Source organism: Sphaerodactylus townsendi, linkage group LG02 (genome assembly GCF_021028975.2).
Source record: "Sphaerodactylus townsendi isolate TG3544 linkage group LG02, MPM_Stown_v2.3, whole genome shotgun sequence".
Lineage (NCBI taxonomy): Eukaryota > Metazoa > Chordata > Lepidosauria > Squamata > Sphaerodactylidae > Sphaerodactylus > Sphaerodactylus townsendi.
The window spans coordinates 12,355,783-12,375,415 of record NC_059426.1 but is presented as its reverse complement, the minus strand read 5'-3'; the positions used below and the strand labels follow the sequence as shown (position 1 = coordinate 12,375,415).

Below are 19,633 nucleotides of genomic sequence, written 5' to 3'. Positions count from 1 at the left end.
ATACAAGCCCCCCTCCAATGGTGAGATTCAAATCATTTAACAACCGGTTCTGGTGGTGGGATTCAAATAATTTAACAACTGGTTGTTTACAAGCACCATTTTAACAACCGGTTCTGCCGGAGTGATGCAAACCTGCTGAATCCCACCACTGGCCCCCTCTAACAGACTTTCACCAATACAAGTTCTCCTCTCACTCACCACATTTGGTCACATGTCACTTTCATACAGGTATGGCCCAATGCCAGGGCACAGTACACTTTCCTTGCACCAGGATGCTGACGTCATGCTGATATGGACATATAGTTTATGATGTTTTAAGCCATTGTATTTAATCATACAAGTTATATGAGAGTAATTCACTGGGCACCAAGCACTTCAGAAACTTACTTTCGTTGAAAGAAATGAAACTCATGGGGCAGCCTGACACTGAGTTTTTCAGGTGGTTTGGGAAAACAGGGCCCCACCAAGGAGATAAGGAATTAGCAGAAGCTCACAAATACAGATAAAGGTAAAATAGAAACCAGTAGTTGTTATAGAAACCTTTTACGCAAGGTGTTTTTGACTTAAGTTTCACCAAATATGGGAATGGGCAAGGTGTGGTAAAAGGTGGGATGAGAGTCTGTACGTCTTCTTGACTCAAACCAATGGTCAGAAGACAAGGAGGGATGTTTGTAAGAGGGTATATAAATTATGTTACGCAAGCAACAGCCCCTTGAACCTCCTCCCTGTTGCTAACAGAGGAGAGTTCCCTCTTCTGCGCAGAATTGAAAGAAAACAATAAATCTCTGAACACTGAATAAGCTGTTGGAGGGTTATTTTTGTAACCGGTCAGAGCTTTTGCTCTGTGGACAGGGCCTTTGCCCTGTGCCTATCAATTCTTGACCTTTTCCTTATCTTAACTCAAGGTTCCTTTGCAGCATACCATGAGTGTAGTAAATGTCACTATGATTTATTTCATTTCCTAACAATCCAGTCTGTATTTTATTATCGCCCAGAAAATCTTCCCTCCGATTCTATTATCTCAGTCAGATAGTAGAAACTGTGTTAGACGTTGCAGCTTGACGCTACAAAAAAAGACAGAAAAATCACCATTTACTGTGAAGACTCCCAATTTTGTTTGCATCAAGAACTATCAGGAAACGAATGCACGCAGGCGCAGGCTGCCACGCACGGTGCACCTCCTGCTAGACTGCTTCAAGTTCTGCCCGCTACTGCTGAGGAGCGGAGGAGGGGCGTAACTAAGGCAAAAATCACGTGGCAAAATCACCAATTAGTAACCCCCTCTCGGCACACACAAATAATTAGTAACCTACTCTCGGGAATCTGTGAGAACCTGCTGGATCCCACCTCTGGTTGGAACTTGGGAGGGACACCGCCAAAGAAGACTCTGCAGAAGAAGGCAATGGCAAACTACCTCTGCTTCCAAGTTCCAACTTGTCTTGAAAGACGACAGCCCCCATCTCATATAGGTTTTCGCAGGTCCCATTATCCTCAGCATAGCCCAGGAGTGTCAAACTCGCACCCCTCCAGATGTTCATGAACTACAATTCCCATCAGTCCCTCCCAACATGAGTCTGGAGGGCTGTGAGTTTGACAGGCGGTATCCTCAAATGAGCCCGCCCGTTCTCCCTCTCCCGGCCACAATAGTAGTACAGTCCACCGAGGAGGCGGGACGTAAGAAGCGCGGCCAATAAGAACGGATTCAAACGCTGGGACTGCAGCGCTGCAAGAGGGAGGCTCGCGAGCGGCTGCTGCGATGGCCAGCGAGGATGCAGTGAGGGTGTGCGTGCGGGTGCGGCCGCTGAGCGACAGGTGCCTGTCTGGTTGTGGGAAGGGGGTCCCGTTAGGTTGCCTGCTGAGGGGGCGTGGTCCACGGGCATCGGGCAAACCCTGGGTTCAGCCTCCCTTGCAGCCGCTCTTGCGTTTGGGACGCCGCTTTTTGGGACCAGACTTGTTGCGCAAACTTGCTTGCTTGTACGCATGTGACACCCCCCCCTCCCTCCCTCCCTCCCCGAACTGCAGTTTGTGCATTGCTGGGTGTTTCTTTAACAACTTAGTCAACGGGATTTGCCTACTGAGTTACTGGCTCTGCACGTGCTCAATATTGTCCTACGTTCAATACGTCTAATTATGCGTTTATGTATGGAGAGGGCGAACCTACTTTCCTTTTAAGTCGAATTCCTGCCCTGCGCAGGTGCAGTGCCAGCTTCCCACACTTAAATGTTGCGTTCCTGAAAGGAATTGGCTTAGGGAAATGCTGTATTATTTCACATTGATCAAAGAAGAGGAGGAGGAGGAGTTTGGATTTATATCTCCCCTTTCCTGCAGGAGACTCAAAGGGGCTTACAATCTCCTTGCCCTTCCCCCCTCACAACAAACTGGGGGGGTGGGGGGGGGGGGGGGTGGGGGGGGGGGGGGGTGGGGGGGGGGGGGGGTGGGGGGGGGGGGGGGTGGGGGGGGGGGGGGGTGGGGGGGGGGGGGGGTGGGGGGGGGGGGGGGTGGGGGGGGGGGGGGGTGGGGGGGGGGGGGGGTGGGGGGGGGGGGGGGTGGGGGGGGGGGGGGGTGGGGGGGGGGGGGGGTGGGGGGGGGGGGGGGTGGGGGGGGGGGGGGGTGGGGGGGGGGGGGGGTGGGGGGGGGGGGGGGTGGGGGGGGGGGGGGGTGGGGGGGGGGGGGGGTGGGGGGGGGGGGGGGTGGGGGGGGGGGGGGGTGGGGGGGGGGGGGGGTGGGGGGGGGGGGGGGTGGGGGGGGGGGGGGGTGGGGGGGGGGGGGGGTGGGGGGGGGGGGGGGTGGGGGGGGGGGGGGGTGGGGGGGGGGGGGGGTGGGGGGGGGGGGGGGTGGGGGGGGGGGGGGGTGGGGGGGGGGGGGGGTGGGGGGGGGGGGGGGTGGGGGGGGGGGGGGGTGGGGGGGGGGGGGGGTGGGGGGGGGGGGGGGTGGGGGGGGGGGGGGGTGGGGGGGGGGGGGGGTGGGGGGGGGGGGGGGTGGGGGGGGGGGGGGGTGGGGGGGGGGGGGGGTGGGGGGGGGGGGGGGTGGGGGGGGGGGGGGGTGGGGGGGGGGGGGGGTGGGGGGGGGGGGGGGTGGGGGGGGGGGGGGGTGGGGGGGGGGGGGGGTGGGGGGGGGGGGGGGTGGGGGGGGGGGGGGGTGGGGGGGGGGGGGGGTGGGGGGGGGGGGGGGTGGGGGGGGGGGGGGGTGGGGGGGGGGGGGGGTGGGGGGGGGGGGGGGTGGGGGGGGGGGGGGGTGGGGGGGGGGGGGGGTGGGGGGGGGGGGGGGTGGGGGGGGGGGGGGGTGGGGGGGGGGGGGGGTGGGGGGGGGGGGGGGTGGGGGGGGGGGGGGGTGGGGGGGGGGGGGGGTGGGGGGGGGGGGGGGTGGGGGGGGGGGGGGGTGGGGGGGGGGGGGGGTGGGGGGGGGGGGGGGTGGGGGGGGGGGGGGGTGGGGGGGGGGGGGGGTGGGGGGGGGGGGGGGTGGGGGGGGGGGGGGGTGGGGGGGGGGGGGGGTGGGGGGGGGGGGGGGTGGGGGGGGGGGGGGGTGGGGGGGGGGGGGGGTGGGGGGGGGGGGGGGTGGGGGGGGGGGGGGGTGGGGGGGGGGGGGGGTGGGGGGGGGGGGGGGTGGGGGGGGGGGGGGGTGGGGGGGGGGGGGGGTGGGGGGGGGGGGGGGTGGGGGGGGGGGGGGGTGGGGGGGGGGGGGGGTGGGGGGGGGGGGGGGTGGGGGGGGGGGGGGGTGGGGGGGGGGGGGGGTGGGGGGGGGGGGGGGTGGGGGGGGGGGGGGGTGGGGGGGGGGGGGGGTGGGGGGGGGGGGGGGTGGGGGGGGGGGGGGGTGGGGGGGGGGGGGGGTGGGGGGGGGGGGGGGTGGGGGGGGGGGGGGGTGGGGGGGGGGGGGGGTGGGGGGGGGGGGGGGTGGGGGGGGGGGGGGGTGGGGGGGGGGGGGGGTGGGGGGGGGGGGGGGTGGGGGGGGGGGGGGGTGGGGGGGGGGGGGGGTGGGGGGGGGGGGGGGTGGGGGGGGGGGGGGGTGGGGGGGGGGGGGGGTGGGGGGGGGGGGGGGTGGGGGGGGGGGGGGGTGGGGGGGGGGGGGGGTGGGGGGGGGGGGGGGTGGGGGGGGGGGGGGGTGGGGGGGGGGGGGGGTGGGGGGGGGGGGGGGTGGGGGGGGGGGGGGGTGGGGGGGGGGGGGGGTGGGGGGGGGGGGGGGTGGGGGGGGGGGGGGGTGGGGGGGGGGGGGGGTGGGGGGGGGGGGGGGTGGGGGGGGGGGGGGGTGGGGGGGGGGGGGGGTGGGGGGGGGGGGGGGTGGGGGGGGGGGGGGGTGGGGGGGGGGGGGGGTGGGGGGGGGGGGGGGTGGGGGGGGGGGGGGGTGGGGGGGGGGGGGGGTGGGGGGGGGGGGGGGTGGGGGGGGGGGGGGGTGGGGGGGGGGGGGGGTGGGGGGGGGGGGGGGTGGGGGGGGGGGGGGGTGGGGGGGGGGGGGGGTGGGGGGGGGGGGGGGTGGGGGGGGGGGGGGGTGGGGGGGGGGGGGGGTGGGGGGGGGGGGGGGTGGGGGGGGGGGGGGGTGGGGGGGGGGGGGGGTGGGGGGGGGGGGGGGTGGGGGGGGGGGGGGGTGGGGGGGGGGGGGGGTGGGGGGGGGGGGGGGTGGGGGGGGGGGGGGGTGGGGGGGGGGGGGGGTGGGGGGGGGGGGGGGTGGGGGGGGGGGGGGGTGGGGGGGGGGGGGGGTGGGGGGGGGGGGGGGTGGGGGGGGGGGGGGGTGGGGGGGGGGGGGGGTGGGGGGGGGGGGGGGTGGGGGGGGGGGGGGGTGGGGGGGGGGGGGGGTGGGGGGGGGGGGGGGTGGGGGGGGGGGGGGGTGGGGGGGGGGGGGGGTGGGGGGGGGGGGGGGTGGGGGGGGGGGGGGGTGGGGGGGGGGGGGGGTGGGGGGGGGGGGGGGTGGGGGGGGGGGGGGGTGGGGGGGGGGGGGGGTGGGGGGGGGGGGGGGTGGGGGGGGGGGGGGGTGGGGGGGGGGGGGGGTGGGGGGGGGGGGGGGTGGGGGGGGGGGGGGGTGGGGGGGGGGGGGGGTGGGGGGGGGGGGGGGTGGGGGGGGGGGGGGGTGGGGGGGGGGGGGGGTGGGGGGGGGGGGGGGTGGGGGGGGGGGGGGGTGGGGGGGGGGGGGGGTGGGGGGGGGGGGGGGTGGGGGGGGGGGGGGGTGGGGGGGGGGGGGGGTGGGGGGGGGGGGGGGTGGGGGGGGGGGGGGGTGGGGGGGGGGGGGGGTGGGGGGGGGGGGGGGTGGGGGGGGGGGGGGGTGGGGGGGGGGGGGGGTGGGGGGGGGGGGGGGTGGGGGGGGGGGGGGGTGGGGGGGGGGGGGGGTGGGGGGGGGGGGGGGTGGGGGGGGGGGGGGGTGGGGGGGGGGGGGGGTGGGGGGGGGGGGGGGTGGGGGGGGGGGGGGGTGGGGGGGGGGGGGGGTGGGGGGGGGGGGGGGTGGGGGGGGGGGGGGGTGGGGGGGGGGGGGGGTGGGGGGGGGGGGGGGTGGGGGGGGGGGGGGGTGGGGGGGGGGGGGGGTGGGGGGGGGGGGGGGTGGGGGGGGGGGGGGGTGGGGGGGGGGGGGGGTGGGGGGGGGGGGGGGTGGGGGGGGGGGGGGGTGGGGGGGGGGGGGGGTGGGGGGGGGGGGGGGTGGGGGGGGGGGGGGGTGGGGGGGGGGGGGGGTGGGGGGGGGGGGGGGTGGGGGGGGGGGGGGGTGGGGGGGGGGGGGGGTGGGGGGGGGGGGGGGTGGGGGGGGGGGGGGGTGGGGGGGGGGGGGGGTGGGGGGGGGGGGGGGTGGGGGGGGGGGGGGGTGGGGGGGGGGGGGGGTGGGGGGGGGGGGGGGTGGGGGGGGGGGGGGGTGGGGGGGGGGGGGGGTGGGGGGGGGGGGGGGTGGGGGGGGGGGGGGGTGGGGGGGGGGGGGGGTGGGGGGGGGGGGGGGTGGGGGGGGGGGGGGGTGGGGGGGGGGGGGGGTGGGGGGGGGGGGGGGTGGGGGGGGGGGGGGGTGGGGGGGGGGGGGGGTGGGGGGGGGGGGGGGTGGGGGGGGGGGGGGGTGGGGGGGGGGGGGGGTGGGGGGGGGGGGGGGTGGGGGGGGGGGGGGGTGGGGGGGGGGGGGGGTGGGGGGGGGGGGGGGTGGGGGGGGGGGGGGGTGGGGGGGGGGGGGGGTGGGGGGGGGGGGGGGTGGGGGGGGGGGGGGGTGGGGGGGGGGGGGGGTGGGGGGGGGGGGGGGTGGGGGGGGGGGGGGGTGGGGGGGGGGGGGGGTGGGGGGGGGGGGGGGTGGGGGGGGGGGGGGGTGGGGGGGGGGGGGGGTGGGGGGGGGGGGGGGTGGGGGGGGGGGGGGGTGGGGGGGGGGGGGGGTGGGGGGGGGGGGGGGTGGGGGGGGGGGGGGGTGGGGGGGGGGGGGGGTGGGGGGGGGGGGGGGTGGGGGGGGGGGGGGGTGGGGGGGGGGGGGGGTGGGGGGGGGGGGGGGTGGGGGGGGGGGGGGGTGGGGGGGGGGGGGGGTGGGGGGGGGGGGGGGTGGGGGGGGGGGGGGGTGGGGGGGGGGGGGGGTGGGGGGGGGGGGGGGTGGGGGGGGGGGGGGGTGGGGGGGGGGGGGGGTGGGGGGGGGGGGGGGTGGGGGGGGGGGGGGGTGGGGGGGGGGGGGGGTGGGGGGGGGGGGGGGTGGGGGGGGGGGGGGGTGGGGGGGGGGGGGGGTGGGGGGGGGGGGGGGTGGGGGGGGGGGGGGGTGGGGGGGGGGGGGGGTGGGGGGGGGGGGGGGTGGGGGGGGGGGGGGGTGGGGGGGGGGGGGGGTGGGGGGGGGGGGGGGTGGGGGGGGGGGGGGGTGGGGGGGGGGGGGGGTGGGGGGGGGGGGGGGTGGGGGGGGGGGGGGGTGGGGGGGGGGGGGGGTGGGGGGGGGGGGGGGTGGGGGGGGGGGGGGGTGGGGGGGGGGGGGGGTGGGGGGGGGGGGGGGTGGGGGGGGGGGGGGGTGGGGGGGGGGGGGGGTGGGGGGGGGGGGGGGTGGGGGGGGGGGGGGGTGGGGGGGGGGGGGGGTGGGGGGGGGGGGGGGTGGGGGGGGGGGGGGGTGGGGGGGGGGGGGGGTGGGGGGGGGGGGGGGTGGGGGGGGGGGGGGGTGGGGGGGGGGGGGGGTGGGGGGGGGGGGGGGTGGGGGGGGGGGGGGGTGGGGGGGGGGGGGGGTGGGGGGGGGGGGGGGTGGGGGGGGGGGGGGGTGGGGGGGGGGGGGGGTGGGGGGGGGGGGGGGTGGGGGGGGGGGGGGGTGGGGGGGGGGGGGGGTGGGGGGGGGGGGGGGTGGGGGGGGGGGGGGGTGGGGGGGGGGGGGGGTGGGGGGGGGGGGGGGTGGGGGGGGGGGGGGGTGGGGGGGGGGGGGGGTGGGGGGGGGGGGGGGTGGGGGGGGGGGGGGGTGGGGGGGGGGGGGGGAGTCCATAACATCTGGAGTGCCAAAGGTTCGCCACCACTGTTCTAAATAGATGTCAGCCAGTGACAGAAGAGAAATCAAACCCAAGGAATTATACAGTAACATAATGTCTTCCAAACTGGAGCCTGGAGACCCCTGGAGATCTGAAAGGGTACACCAAAAGGGGTCCAGAAGTCCTTTGAAAGGTCAAATGGCATCCGGCTAGCAAAAAAAAAAAAGCAGACCATTTTCTAGGATTGGAGACAAGGGCTCTCCAGCTCAAGGGCACAGAATCTACTCCCCTGTTTTAAGAGACAGCAGCTTATGGAGCTATTGCTGCTGTTAATAAACTAGCTTCTAGAGCACATCAAGAGTGCTAGCCAGAAACTGTTTCCGGGGACACAACAGCTCAGCCCTAATTGGTTGTGTGGAACCAAGGGAGAGAATCTTAACCCAGCTATAATAGTTGCCTTCAGTATAAAACTGAACTGGGGTTCACTCTACGGCCCTTTCCGCACGGGCCATTTACAGCACCCTAGGGACGGCAAAAACGCCGTCCCTAGGCAGCTGTTCGCATGGGGGGCGCAGCTGCATCGCAGTCGTGCCGCCCTCGCTCCCCCCCAGCGGCGCGAAGCTGCTGTTTCCAAACCTCGCTCCCTGAGTGAGGTTTTATGGAAACAGCGACTTCCAGCCGTTGCCATGCGAACGGCAGCGGCTAGAAGGCGCCATCCCCCCTCCCCTTTCCTGATCGACGTACCTTCCCTGCGACCTTCCAGCACGTCGCCCAGGCCTGGGGGGACACACACCCCACCCTGCGACTCCAGAGCTGTCGCGCAGGGCAGGGGGTATGTTCCCTGGCCTGGCCAACACACCCGAAGGTCGCAGGGAAGACACGTTGATCGGGCGACGGCGCAGTGCTGCGCCGTCTTCCCTGCCCTTCCCGGGACCGTTTGTGTGAACGGTCCCTGGGGGGTCGGCGTTGTGTGAACGGTCCCTGGGTGGTCGTGCAGAAACGGCCTACATTCCAAGTGAAAGTATTTCAACATATTTATTTTAACTTATATCCCGTCCTTCCCCCGTAGGGGAAATGCCACTCTGCACTCAGAGACAATTGCTAACAGTGGTTTTCAATTGAGTACCAGAAGTTCAAATTGTACGTTTTGGACTTTTTTTGTTCCTATGAGCAGTTTGGAAACTTCCTCCAGTCTTCTTCTCACCCCTGCTCAGATGGCCCAGGGGGGCCCAATCTATGGCACTCCAGATGTTCATGGACTGCTGACTGGCCATGCTGGCAGGGGCTGATGGGAATTGTAGTCCATGAATATCTGGGGTGCCACAGGTTAGCCACCCCTGGCCCTGTACCTAGGTGGCACCCCTCTCTGTTTCACCAACAAGGAAGTTCCAGGAGCGAGATGGCCTAGAAGGGAAAGGAACCCCAAGCAAAAGCTTAAATCGCAAAACAGGGAGAAAGCTACTGTGACCGCCTGCAGTAGAAATATGTTTTTTACAGCGCAGTTCTGTTTTAAGGAAAATATGGTTTAGAGGAAATATTGTTCAGAGTGAAGCACAGGACGGAGGAGCCACCCGATTGGCTGTGCTCTCCTGCACTCTGATTGGGCAAGTAACTGCATGATGCAGCAAGGGAGGAGGTTAAACTCCTCGTCAGTACATTCTGAGAGGTTTTTGGTCGGAAACATTCCTGATATTAAGCGCCGTCTGCCTTAATTGTGTGAAAGACTAAACTCCGAGGGGAGTCGATAAGCCAAGACAGTGACTGATTCTACTGGTTATCAGCCTGAGCGCTGTGTGAAAGCAACCATACACATATTGGTGGGGTTAGGTTTACTGGACAGCCAAATTGAAGGCTATATAAACGTGGATTAGAACTGTTCCTAAAGAGCGGAGAGTCCTACTGTACCAGTGGGTCTGAGGCATAGAGATTTGCTTTAAGTTGACCTCAGCAAAGAGGTTTTGTTTTTGAGGTCTTTACCGAACTGTGAGGGCTGTGTGAGGGTACAGTGGAAAAGTACCAAACCAGTGTTTGGACCCTGTAAGTGAATAGTCATAAGCCAAAACATCTAAGCAAAGGAACTGTACAAACTGGAAAGCATCTACGATACATCTAAGCTAAACTGAACTAAGTAATCTTAAGTGCTGTGCTGAAGTGACCAAAAAATAAAAGAGGTTGTGGAGTTTTCAACAAACCACTCTTGAAATGTAGATATGTCTGAACTCCAAGGCACACTTAATTCAGAGACAAGTTTCTCTGATGTGAACATAATTAGAACCGGTGTGTCAGACTAACTGCGACCCACATCAACATTCACAGATACACACAAGATTCCTAGCTGAACCATTCCTAGATTATAGGTCAGCAGACTTTCTCTCTTCTATATTTGAAGCAGATGTTGGGCTCTGATTGTCCGAGATCGAATTCAAAAGCGGCCGAGTGGGATCTTTCAGCAATACTGCAGCATCCAAATGATTACCTGCTGTCATACTCAAACCCACTTAGAATCTCTATGGTATCTTTCCAAAACTCACTAAGTGTGACACCATGACGGCCCCATCACCATCGGAACTGGAAGAATCGTCCTCTTTGCTTTCGATAATCTTCAAAAGAAACACAACAGAGCAATGACTCAGGGTTACAGCGGAAGACCTAGCTACAAAAGCAGAGGTGGGAGCAGGGGGCTTCGCACTGCAAGAACTGTAATGTATATGCACACCCTTCTAATTCCCTACTGAAAGTCAATGGGGTACTCTGTGCAACTATGGGCCTTTCCCCACTTACCTTAATCCCCCCCCCCCCATGCTGGTGCGAGCCCGGGCGTCCCCACGACCCCGCGCTCTGCGCAGGGTCATCACAAGGCGCCGTTTAAAAGAGCGCCAAGGTTGCCGAACGCTGAGGGGGCGCGACAGCGGCAGCGTTGGGGCGGCTGCGTTGTTGCTGTCCCTGTCATGGGGAGTGCTGGGGGACCCCGTGGTACTTTCGGAGAGTAGCGTGGGGCTTAAGGTAAGTGGGGAAAGGCCCAATGTCACCAAGTTCAGAACTGTCCCACCTCCCACAATTAAATTACAGGGCATCACGCGGGCAGTATTCAGCCACCACTGGGAAGAAAGTCAAACTAGCTTCACAAGGACCCCAGAGGAGGGGTCCCCAACCTTCTCGAGTCCACAGGGATCTCTGGACACCTGACAGAATACTGCCTGCAACAACAAAATGTCAGGGAGTGAGGTCAGGCATAACTCTAATGGTAAACCTATCATTTCAAGCAGAAGCTCTGTTTAACAGTATACCTTTTAGAACGAACATCTAGTTTGAAATATATTCTTGCATACGCACTTCAGCAATGCAGTGAAGATGCCTGAACTAGGGTAGGTTTTTAAAAAAATTATATATCTGCACAGCCAGTCAGAAGACCTGCTAGGCAAAAGCCCCACTTGGCTCTAACACTTTGTAAAAGCAGTGTTCACGGGCATCTCGTTGGGGAACTTGCCCTAAAGTATAAGGAACCAGGATTGAGTAGTGCCTTTTTTCCTGCTAGCGCTGCAGGGGTCTGCAACCTGAGGCTCTCCAGATGTCCATGGACCACAATTCCCATCAGCCCCTGGCCAGTGGCAGGGGCTGATGGGAATTGTAGTCACTGAACATCTGGAGAGCCGCAGGTTGCAGACCCTAGCCATGCTAGAATTCATTGGGAGCCTATGAGACTCAAGCAAGTCCCAGTCTGTATACCCCCACCTTGATTCCTACTTGGCAATTTCTTTCTTTCTTTCTTTCTTTCTTTCTTTCTTTCTTTCTTTCTTTCTTTCTTTCTTTCTTTCTTTCTTTCTTTCTTTCTTTCTTTCTCTTTCTCTCCTTCTACACACACACACAACATGCTGAACAAAAGCCATGACCAGTTACCATTCGGAAGATCGTATGTGAACGGCTGCTTTTTGCACTCATTTTGGTCTCTCCATAGTGTCTGTTTTCTGTTTAAAAGAAACAAAATTACACATAGGAACAGGTTTGCTAATTGGCACAAAACTGGTATAAATGGGTGTTGGAACTGTGTCCTACCACTCGAGGCCCAAAAACTTACTTTCGCCTTTCTGCAGCCACCTCATGGCTTCCTCCGGAGAAACCACCACCTCTTCGATCAGATCTTCCACATAGACAGTCCTCTGCAAGAGAAGTCAGAATGTTCTTGCATTACATTTATTCTTTTTGCTTTTTTTTTTTTTTTTTTTTTTTTTTTTTTTTTTTTTTTTTTTTTTTTTTTTTTTTTTTTTTTTTTTTTTTTTTTTTTTTTTTTTTTTTTTTTTTTTTTTTTTTGTTTTTTTTTTTTTTTTTTTTTTTTTAAAAGAGCAGCAGTGGCGTAGGAGGTTAAGAGCTCGTGTATCTAATCTGGAGGAACCGGGTTTGATTCCCAGCTCTGCCGCCTGAGCTGTGGAGGCTTATCTGGGGAATTCAGATTATCCTGTACACTTCCATACATGCCAGCTGGGTGACCTTGGGCTAGTCACAGCTTCTCAGAGCTCTCTCAGCCCCACCCACCTCACAGGGTGTTTGTTGTGAGGGGGGAAGGGCAAGGACATTGTAAGCCCCTCTGAGTCTCCTGCAGGAGAGAAAGGGGGGATATAAATCCAAACTCTTCTTCTTCGCTTTATCACTGATTTGCAGCATCTAGAAGGGGTAGCGGCTGAATGTTAGGGAAGCATCTTTTTTAAAAATGTAGTGGGACTTGGTGTCTACAAACAGGTAACTTTGAAAGATTCCTATTCTGCTAGGAAAGCACTGAGACCTGCAGCTGGGATCCCGAAGAGACGTTTTGGGCATGCACAATTCTGTCATTTTTAAAAACACAAGTTTCAAGCACAGGAGCCTGGACTACTCGGCCTGAAAGATACACAGCTGTACATGCGCAAGACCGGCACCTTGCCTTCCAACCCACAAAGCTTTTGGAATATAAATGATTTTTCCTGCAATCCAGGCGTTTCACACCTTCGTTTACTTACATTGATGTCTTCCCGGACCACGAGAGGTTTCTTCTTGGTGATGTCATTGCACAGCAGGTCTTTTATGGTCTCGTTGTAGATTTCCATGTAGGAGATGCGAAGCAAGAACTCCCGATCCGGCGTCTTACAAAAGAAAAGGAGAAATCAAGAGGGCGTCGGCCACTACTCAGACTTCAAACGTCACACCTGCGACGGGATGCTCCAGCAAGGCCATTCTGGCCAGTCGTATTCAACTTTGGTTTCATATCTCCTTGGTTCTAAAGAAACTTGTTTTAGATAAGCAAGCCAATAGAACAGCAGCCTCCATGTCCCACAGGAGTGGGTAGTTACAGGAGAGGAAGAGAGATCAGCAGGAAGGAAAGGTGTTTCCACGACTACACTCGGGAGGAAAGCCTAGAACCCTGTTGGTGAACCTATGGCACTCCAGATGTTATGGACTACAATTCCCATCAGCCCTTGCCAGCATGGCCAATTGGCCATGCTGGCAGGGGCTGATGGGAATTGTAGTCCATAACATCTGGAGTGCCAAAGGTTTGCCACCACTGGCCTAGAACAGTCAGAGCAGACTGACGTGTAAATGAACTCCACTCACAACACGCTTTCGGCACCTGAAAGATCAAATTTAGCTCAAGGACCTACGCCACAGATGGTCCTGAAGACGTCTTCAATCCCCATGCGTAAAATCCCAGGAGAACTCTCCGTTCCCAGCATTGTATGGGTCTTGCCCGAAGCAGTCTGGCCGTAAGCAAAAATCGTGCCTGGAGAGGATGCACAACTCAGTTAGCTCAGACCAATACGCACGCCAGCTGCAATTCTGCCCACGAGCCCATATTTTAAAAGATACCATGATAGCCTTGAATGGCAGACTTGATTATCGGATCGGCCACTTCGTTATAAACGGCAGAGGTGTTTTCTTCTGCCTGAAAGACTCGATCTTTGAGAGAGGGAGAGAGAAAGGATCAGTCCGCAGAAAAAGTAGATTCTAGCCCCGTGTCGCTAAATGGCCAGTTGTGAAGCAAACTGATTTTATTATTATTCACTTCTTTTGTACTCTGCCTTTCTTCTCAGTGGGGGCACAAATTAGTTTACATCGCTCTCTTTTCCTCTATGTCATCTTTGCAACAAACCAGTAGGGACATCAAACTCACAGCCCTCCAGATGTTCGTGAACTACAATTCCCATCAGTCCTTCCCAACATGAGCCTGGGCTATACTGGCAAGGGCTGATGGGAATTGTGGATTCATGAATTTATCTGGAGAGAACAAATTGTTTACCACCAATACTAGGCGATTACCACCCGCCACGGGCTGTTCTCCCCATGCCTTTGCCCTGCTCTGGCATGAAAAGTCATGCCAGACGTACTCTCACTTTCCCCACGGAAAGCAACGAGCAGGCGCGTGGAAAGAGGAACTGTATTGGGACAAGAAATCTTGCCTCAACTTGCCTCTTCTCTCGGCGTGCTGCAAAGAGCGAGTGCGCCGAGGCAAGGGGGTTAATCTCGTCACCCAGCAGCATCTACACCAGGGGTCTTCAAACTATGGCCCTCCAAATGTTCATAGACTACAATTCCCATGAGCCCTACCACTTGGCCATGCTGGCAGGGGCTGATGGGAATTGTAGTCCATTAACATCTGGAGGGCCATAGTTTGAAGACCCCTGATCTACACGGTAGCAGAGTGAGGTTTCATACCTGGAGATCCCAGAACCTAACCTGACAAAGCAGCCATTATACCATACTGGTTCTCAACTGTACCTCACACTGTAAAGCTACTACTTTGCGTCACTTTACAAGGTGTTTAACTATGCACAGATATTGTTTCCACAAGCGGCATCCTTCTTAGCCAATAAGGATCAGTTTCAACTAAATACATCTTCTGACTACTGAGAATTAACTGTATACAGTGCCAATATATGCCAAAGACATCACAACCCCCTCCCCTGAGTCTTCAAGGCCAAAAAGACTGCCAATTGCTGTAATTCTACTTACTTAGCCAATGACTGTAGGGGGATATGATTGAAGTCTATCAAATTATGCATGGGGTAGAAAATGTTGACAGAGATAAATTTTTCTCTCTTTCTCACAATACTAGAACCAGGGGGCATTCATCGAAAATGCTGGGGGGAAGAATTAGGACTAATCAAAGGAAATACTTCTTCATGCAACGTGAGATTGGTGTTTGGAATATGCTGCCCCAGGAGGTGGTGACGGCCACTAACCTGGATAGCTTTAAAAGGGGCTTGGATAGATTTATGGAGGAGAAATCGATTGATGGCTACCAATCTTGATCCTCTTCGATCTGAGATTGCAAATGCCTTAACAGTCCAGGTGCTCGGGAGCAACAGCCGCAGAAGGCCATTGCTTTCACATCCTGCATGTGAGCTCCCAAAGGCACCTGGTGGGCCACTGCGAGTAACAGAGTGCTGGACTAGATGGACTCTGGTCTGATCCAGCTGGCTTGTTCTTATGTTCTTAACCCATCTGCCCTGGAGCGGACTCTTCTGACTAACAGTCGGTGTTCAGTGTCCCAGAAAGAGAAATGAATCTCCCAATTGTTGCTGCTCCACAGCGGCCAGGGGATGAATGGCTTGGGTTGAGGCCAGGGAGTCTGGGGACAGGCCTCTTCCCATGAGCAACCTGCCAGTTAAGATCCGCCACCCGAGCCATGCTCTCAATGCCTCTCATAGGGAGTAGGCCAAGAGGCTTCCGTTCACCCAGCCTTTTGTCCAAGGGTCGAACTTTTAACACTGTTCAAAGTTAAAAAACTGTTAAAAGGAGAGAGCCAGTGAGTGTGGTGTAGTGGTGAAGAGCAGGTGTACTCTAATCTGGAGAACTGGGTTTGATTCCCCGCTCTGCCACTTGAGCTGTGGAGGCTTCTCTGGGGAACTAGATTCGCTTGTGCATTCCCAACACATGCCAGCTGGGTGACCTTGGGCTAGTCACAGTTCTTCTGAGCTCTCTCAGCCCCACCTACCTCACAGGGTGTTTGTTGTGAGGGCGGGAAGGGAAAGGCGTTTGTAAGCCCCTTTGAGTCTCCTTACAGGAGAGAAAGGGGGGATATAAATCCAAACTCCCCCTCCTCCTCTTCTTCCTTGATCAGTGTGAAATAATACAGCATTTCCCTAAGCCAATTCTCATTGGGAGATACCAAGTAAGGATAACGGAAAGATTTTCTATACAGAAAGCCTTTGTCGCCCCTTTTCCTTCCCACTTGAACAGGGTAGGGCAGTGGTGGCGAACCTATGGCACGGGTGCCAGAGGTGGCACTCAGAGCCCTCTCTGTGGGCCTGCGCATGAGCAAATTAAGCCCTCCCCACACACATCTATAGGCTGGCCCACTCGGCCAAAGCTGGGCCCGATTATCTGACATTGGAAGCCCTAAGACCTAGTTTTGGGGAAGCAGTGTAGGTGACCCTGTTAGGGTGCTGTTAAACCTCACTGATTTTTCATGCAAAAGAACTAAAACTTACGATCCTATACACTGGGAGATGGCTCAGTTTGCTGGCAATGGGGCTTGCTTCTGAGTAAACACACACCTGGGGAGACCAACCACTTTTCCTAAGCTAAAGGCCTACGGTATTCAGGTGGAGTTAAATTGCGATCGTGGCACTAGATAAATAAGTGGGTTTTGGGTTGCAATTTGGGCACTTGGTCTCGAAAAGGTTCGCCACCACTGGGGTAGGGGAAGGCCTTGAAAAGATCATCCTTGCCAACACTGCAGTTCTTCTTTCTCCTGCCCGCCCGCCTCCCTCCCTCTTGGGTGTTTTAAGGTCCATTAAGAGCTTACCAAACTGAAAGGTTTTTACTCCGTCCGCCTGAGAGATGCTATATCTATCGCTTTTCCAGGGAAGAGATTTATCCCCCGCCTCCGCTTTCTCCCTTAAGAAACAGACACATTTACAGTGTTTATATTATTTCAGCAGTAGGGGTGGGGAAGGAGCTATCCCATCTTCTGGCTGATCAGACAGAAAACTGCCCGCAGCTTTCACAACCACCCACGGAAACCACTTGACACTGAATCGGCCCCTTGGTCCATCGTGGTCTGCACTGTCCGCTCAGACGGGTAGTCTTTCCACAGTCTTGGATTGAAGCCTTTCACATCACCTTTGCTGGAGATTCAGGGGAATGGAACCTGGTACCTTCGGAACGGGAGGCAGATGTTCTCCCTCTGAACCACATCCCCTGTGACCAGTGGTGGGATCCAAAAATTTTAGTAACAGTTCCGTCGCCAGCCCCCCCGCCTCAGCAAAGGGGGCAGAGGCGTACCTAGGCAAACCTGAGCCCTGGGCAAAACCTGAGTTGGATGCCCCCCCCCCGCGTGGGCAGCCACCCCACCACGACCCCCCAAAATTTTTTTGCACCAGGTCATTTCTAAATCATTAACACATTATAGAAAATGCCCCAACTCACAAATCTGAACACAGCAATGGTGAAACACACAGGTTCTTTGATAGAGACTGGTGGGATAAAAGGTACGAAAGGCTGAGAATCAATGAATTGCAGTACCTGGAAGGGATTAACCCAGTTCAGGGAGTTACATTATTAGTCGCAATTGCTATATGGAACCTTCACGTTCAAAGGCAGTATGCCTCTCGGGGAGGCGAGGGCGTGGAGATGGAAAAGCGGACCCAATTAGTAACCCCCTCTCGGCACACACAAATAATTAGTAACCCACTCTCGGGAACTGGTGAGAACCTGCTGGACCCCACCTCTGCCTGTGACCCCTCCCCAATAAACATGTGAAAATGCATTCAGATTAACAAGGCGAATCAGTTTGTATGTCAGTGCGAGATGCAGAAAACCAGGAACTTTTATCTCAAGGAGCGGCTGTTGAGGAGCAAGTCTTCAGTAGGAAAGGACAAGAGATATGTGACTTAAAAGGAACACAGTTTATCAAGGAATTTGAGGTGCTTCTCCTAAGCAAATACTAACGGTACAAAACTAAAGGAGGCAGTGTGGTGTTGGGGTTAAGGAGCTAATTTGGAAAACTGGGTTCAATTCCCCATGCCTCCACGTGACCTCGGCTGGGTGACCAGTCAGTTCTCCCAGAACAGTGATTCTCAACCAGGGTTCCGTGGTACCCTGGGGCACCATGAGCATGTCCCAGGGGAACCATGACAATGCTACTGCCTGCCCCCCCCACCGGAATCAAATGGATTTTGAAGGGGGGGGGGGGTTGGAAGCTTCATGGGCTCCCTTTAAACAACACTGAAAAACAGCATTGTTTTATTTGCCTAAATTCGGTGTGGATTGGGGGGGGTAGATTTAAAGGGAGCTCTCCCTTTAAATCCCCCCAATCCATGTCGAATTTAGGCAAACAAACAACGTGGCTGTCAATGCTGCTTTCCCTTCCCCCCCCTGCTCCCCCACCTACAGGCCAAAAACGGAAAAAAACCTAAAAAATGCAAAAAAAAAATCAAATGAACCTCAGGGGTACCCTGAGATATGAAGAGCGAGGTCAAGGGTACCACGATGTCGAAAAGGTTGGGAAACACTGTCCCAGAACTACCAGCCAAGGTGGAAGTAGGCCATGGCAAACCACCTCTGCCTTGAAAATCCGATGGGATCGCCATGTTAGCTGTGACCTGATGGCACACACAAGAAACCAAAGCACAGACACGCTCCTGATCCCAGTTAAGACAGCCACAACAACCAAACATGCAGCAGAGCTAGTGCAGTTTGGATCACGAGTTAGTCTTTGAGCTAAGAATGGGGGTGTGCAAAATGGGGAATAGGAGAGGAAAAATGAAAACAATTGGAACAGAGACGTACAGAGCAGACAGGACCAAACTGCCGGCTCTGCGTGCGCGGTGCAAGTGTGGTTTGGAAAATAATGGGGAGCAGAGCAAGATGGAAAGCAAAGATTGCTTATCCTGTTCTGCAAAGAAATCAGATGAAAGGAGGAGGGGTCCGGTTGTTTGTTGGACGTCCCTTTGGCAGTTTAGTTAGTATTGTCATGATGGTGCCATGGGGGGGGGGGGGGGGTTTGCTTTCGCTTTTGCAGGTGCAGTGTTGTCACTTCTAGCTGGGGCCTTGGAGTTCTGCGGCTGGGTAGAGACTCCAGGCTGGACAATGCGAACTGTCTGCTTCTCGTGTGGGGGGGAGGGATCTTACACTCATATTATCGAGAGTTTGGCCCATTTTTCACCAGAACTCTCTTTTTATGTTCCTGACACGTGTATGAGCTGCCGGTCCCACCCTGACCTTCTCACAGCCTTGTTGGCCAGCTCACAAGTTCTCCACAAGCTTTAATCCAGCCTCCTCCACATCAATATTCTCTGCAACCACTTTCACTTCGGCGAGCAGAGATCAGAAGAAAGGAAAGCCAACTCCTGACTATAAAGAAGTCCAAAGCTTTTTCATTCACGGTCGTTTAAAATCACAGGAAAGAAACCAAACTTCAAACAGTTCCAAGCAACACAAACAGTAAGGATTGGTTTCAATATACTGAACGAAGATCCAGGCTGTATGCCAAGTGAGTTGCTCACAAAAAAACCCTTCTCTCTTTACTTTTCCTTTATCTTATCTCTTTCCTTAATTAGCCCCAGCTGCTTTCCTTCAGAGGAAATAGACAGACCGTCCTCCGACTGGTGTTGTTTAAAGCTATATGCAGCCTTTGCATACATCATGTCTTCAATAAAAGCCTTGAACCAATCAAGTGATTTATTGTCTGAACGGGGAATCTGACAAGTATCCAGGCTCACATTCTCATTACTCTAAAGCAGTGGTGGCAAACCTTTGGCACTCCAGATGTTATAAACTACAATTCCCATCAGCCCCTGCCAGCATGGCCAATTGGAAACAAATCATCCTACAAACCATGGGAATTGTAGTCCATCAGCATCCTAGAGTTATGAATTACACTCTCTGGCTCTAAGAATCCAGGCTAGTCATGTTACAGTTTAGATTTCTAGAGAAATAATTCTTCAGGGTTAAGGCAGGGGTCCGCAACCTGCGGCTCTCCAGATGCTCATGGATTACAATTCCCATCAGCCCCTGCCAGCATGGCCATTTAAGATTTGTAGTCCATAAACATCTGGAGAGCCGCAGGTTGCAGACCCCTTAAGCCTGGGAACGAAAAATAATTATAAGATCAGACAGCCTTATTATAGGGACCTCTGTCTCTTGACCAAAGTTTCAGCTTCACACTAAGAGCCGGCGGGAAGAACACACTGCACGTAGCCAAGGTTAACAAAACATCCGTGCTCAGTGGGAACTAATTTATAATTCTTCCGTTGTGTCTAAAGATAATTCTCTTGGACTGAATGGGTGTTG

General features: G+C 59.6%; 1 protein-coding gene across 1 annotated transcript; it reads right to left on the bottom strand.

Annotated features, from left to right (window-relative positions):
• Positions 1–1,025: 1,025 nt before the first annotated feature.
• LOC125426191 (centromere-associated protein E-like) lies at positions 1,026–16,531 on the bottom strand. Its single transcript, XM_048484446.1, has 10 exons — positions 16,146–16,531; positions 13,205–13,294; positions 13,000–13,118; positions 12,361–12,483; positions 11,445–11,526; positions 11,267–11,334; positions 9,901–9,969; positions 8,749–8,773; positions 1,654–1,820; positions 1,026–1,064 (listed from the first exon to the last, which is right to left on the bottom strand). The coding sequence occupies exons 3-10, from the start codon at positions 13,069–13,071 to the stop codon at positions 1,026–1,028; spliced, it is 645 nt and encodes a 214-aa protein (XP_048340403.1). The 5' UTR covers positions 13,072–13,118; positions 13,205–13,294; positions 16,146–16,531.
• Between the last annotated feature and the right edge of the window lie 3,102 nt (positions 16,532–19,633).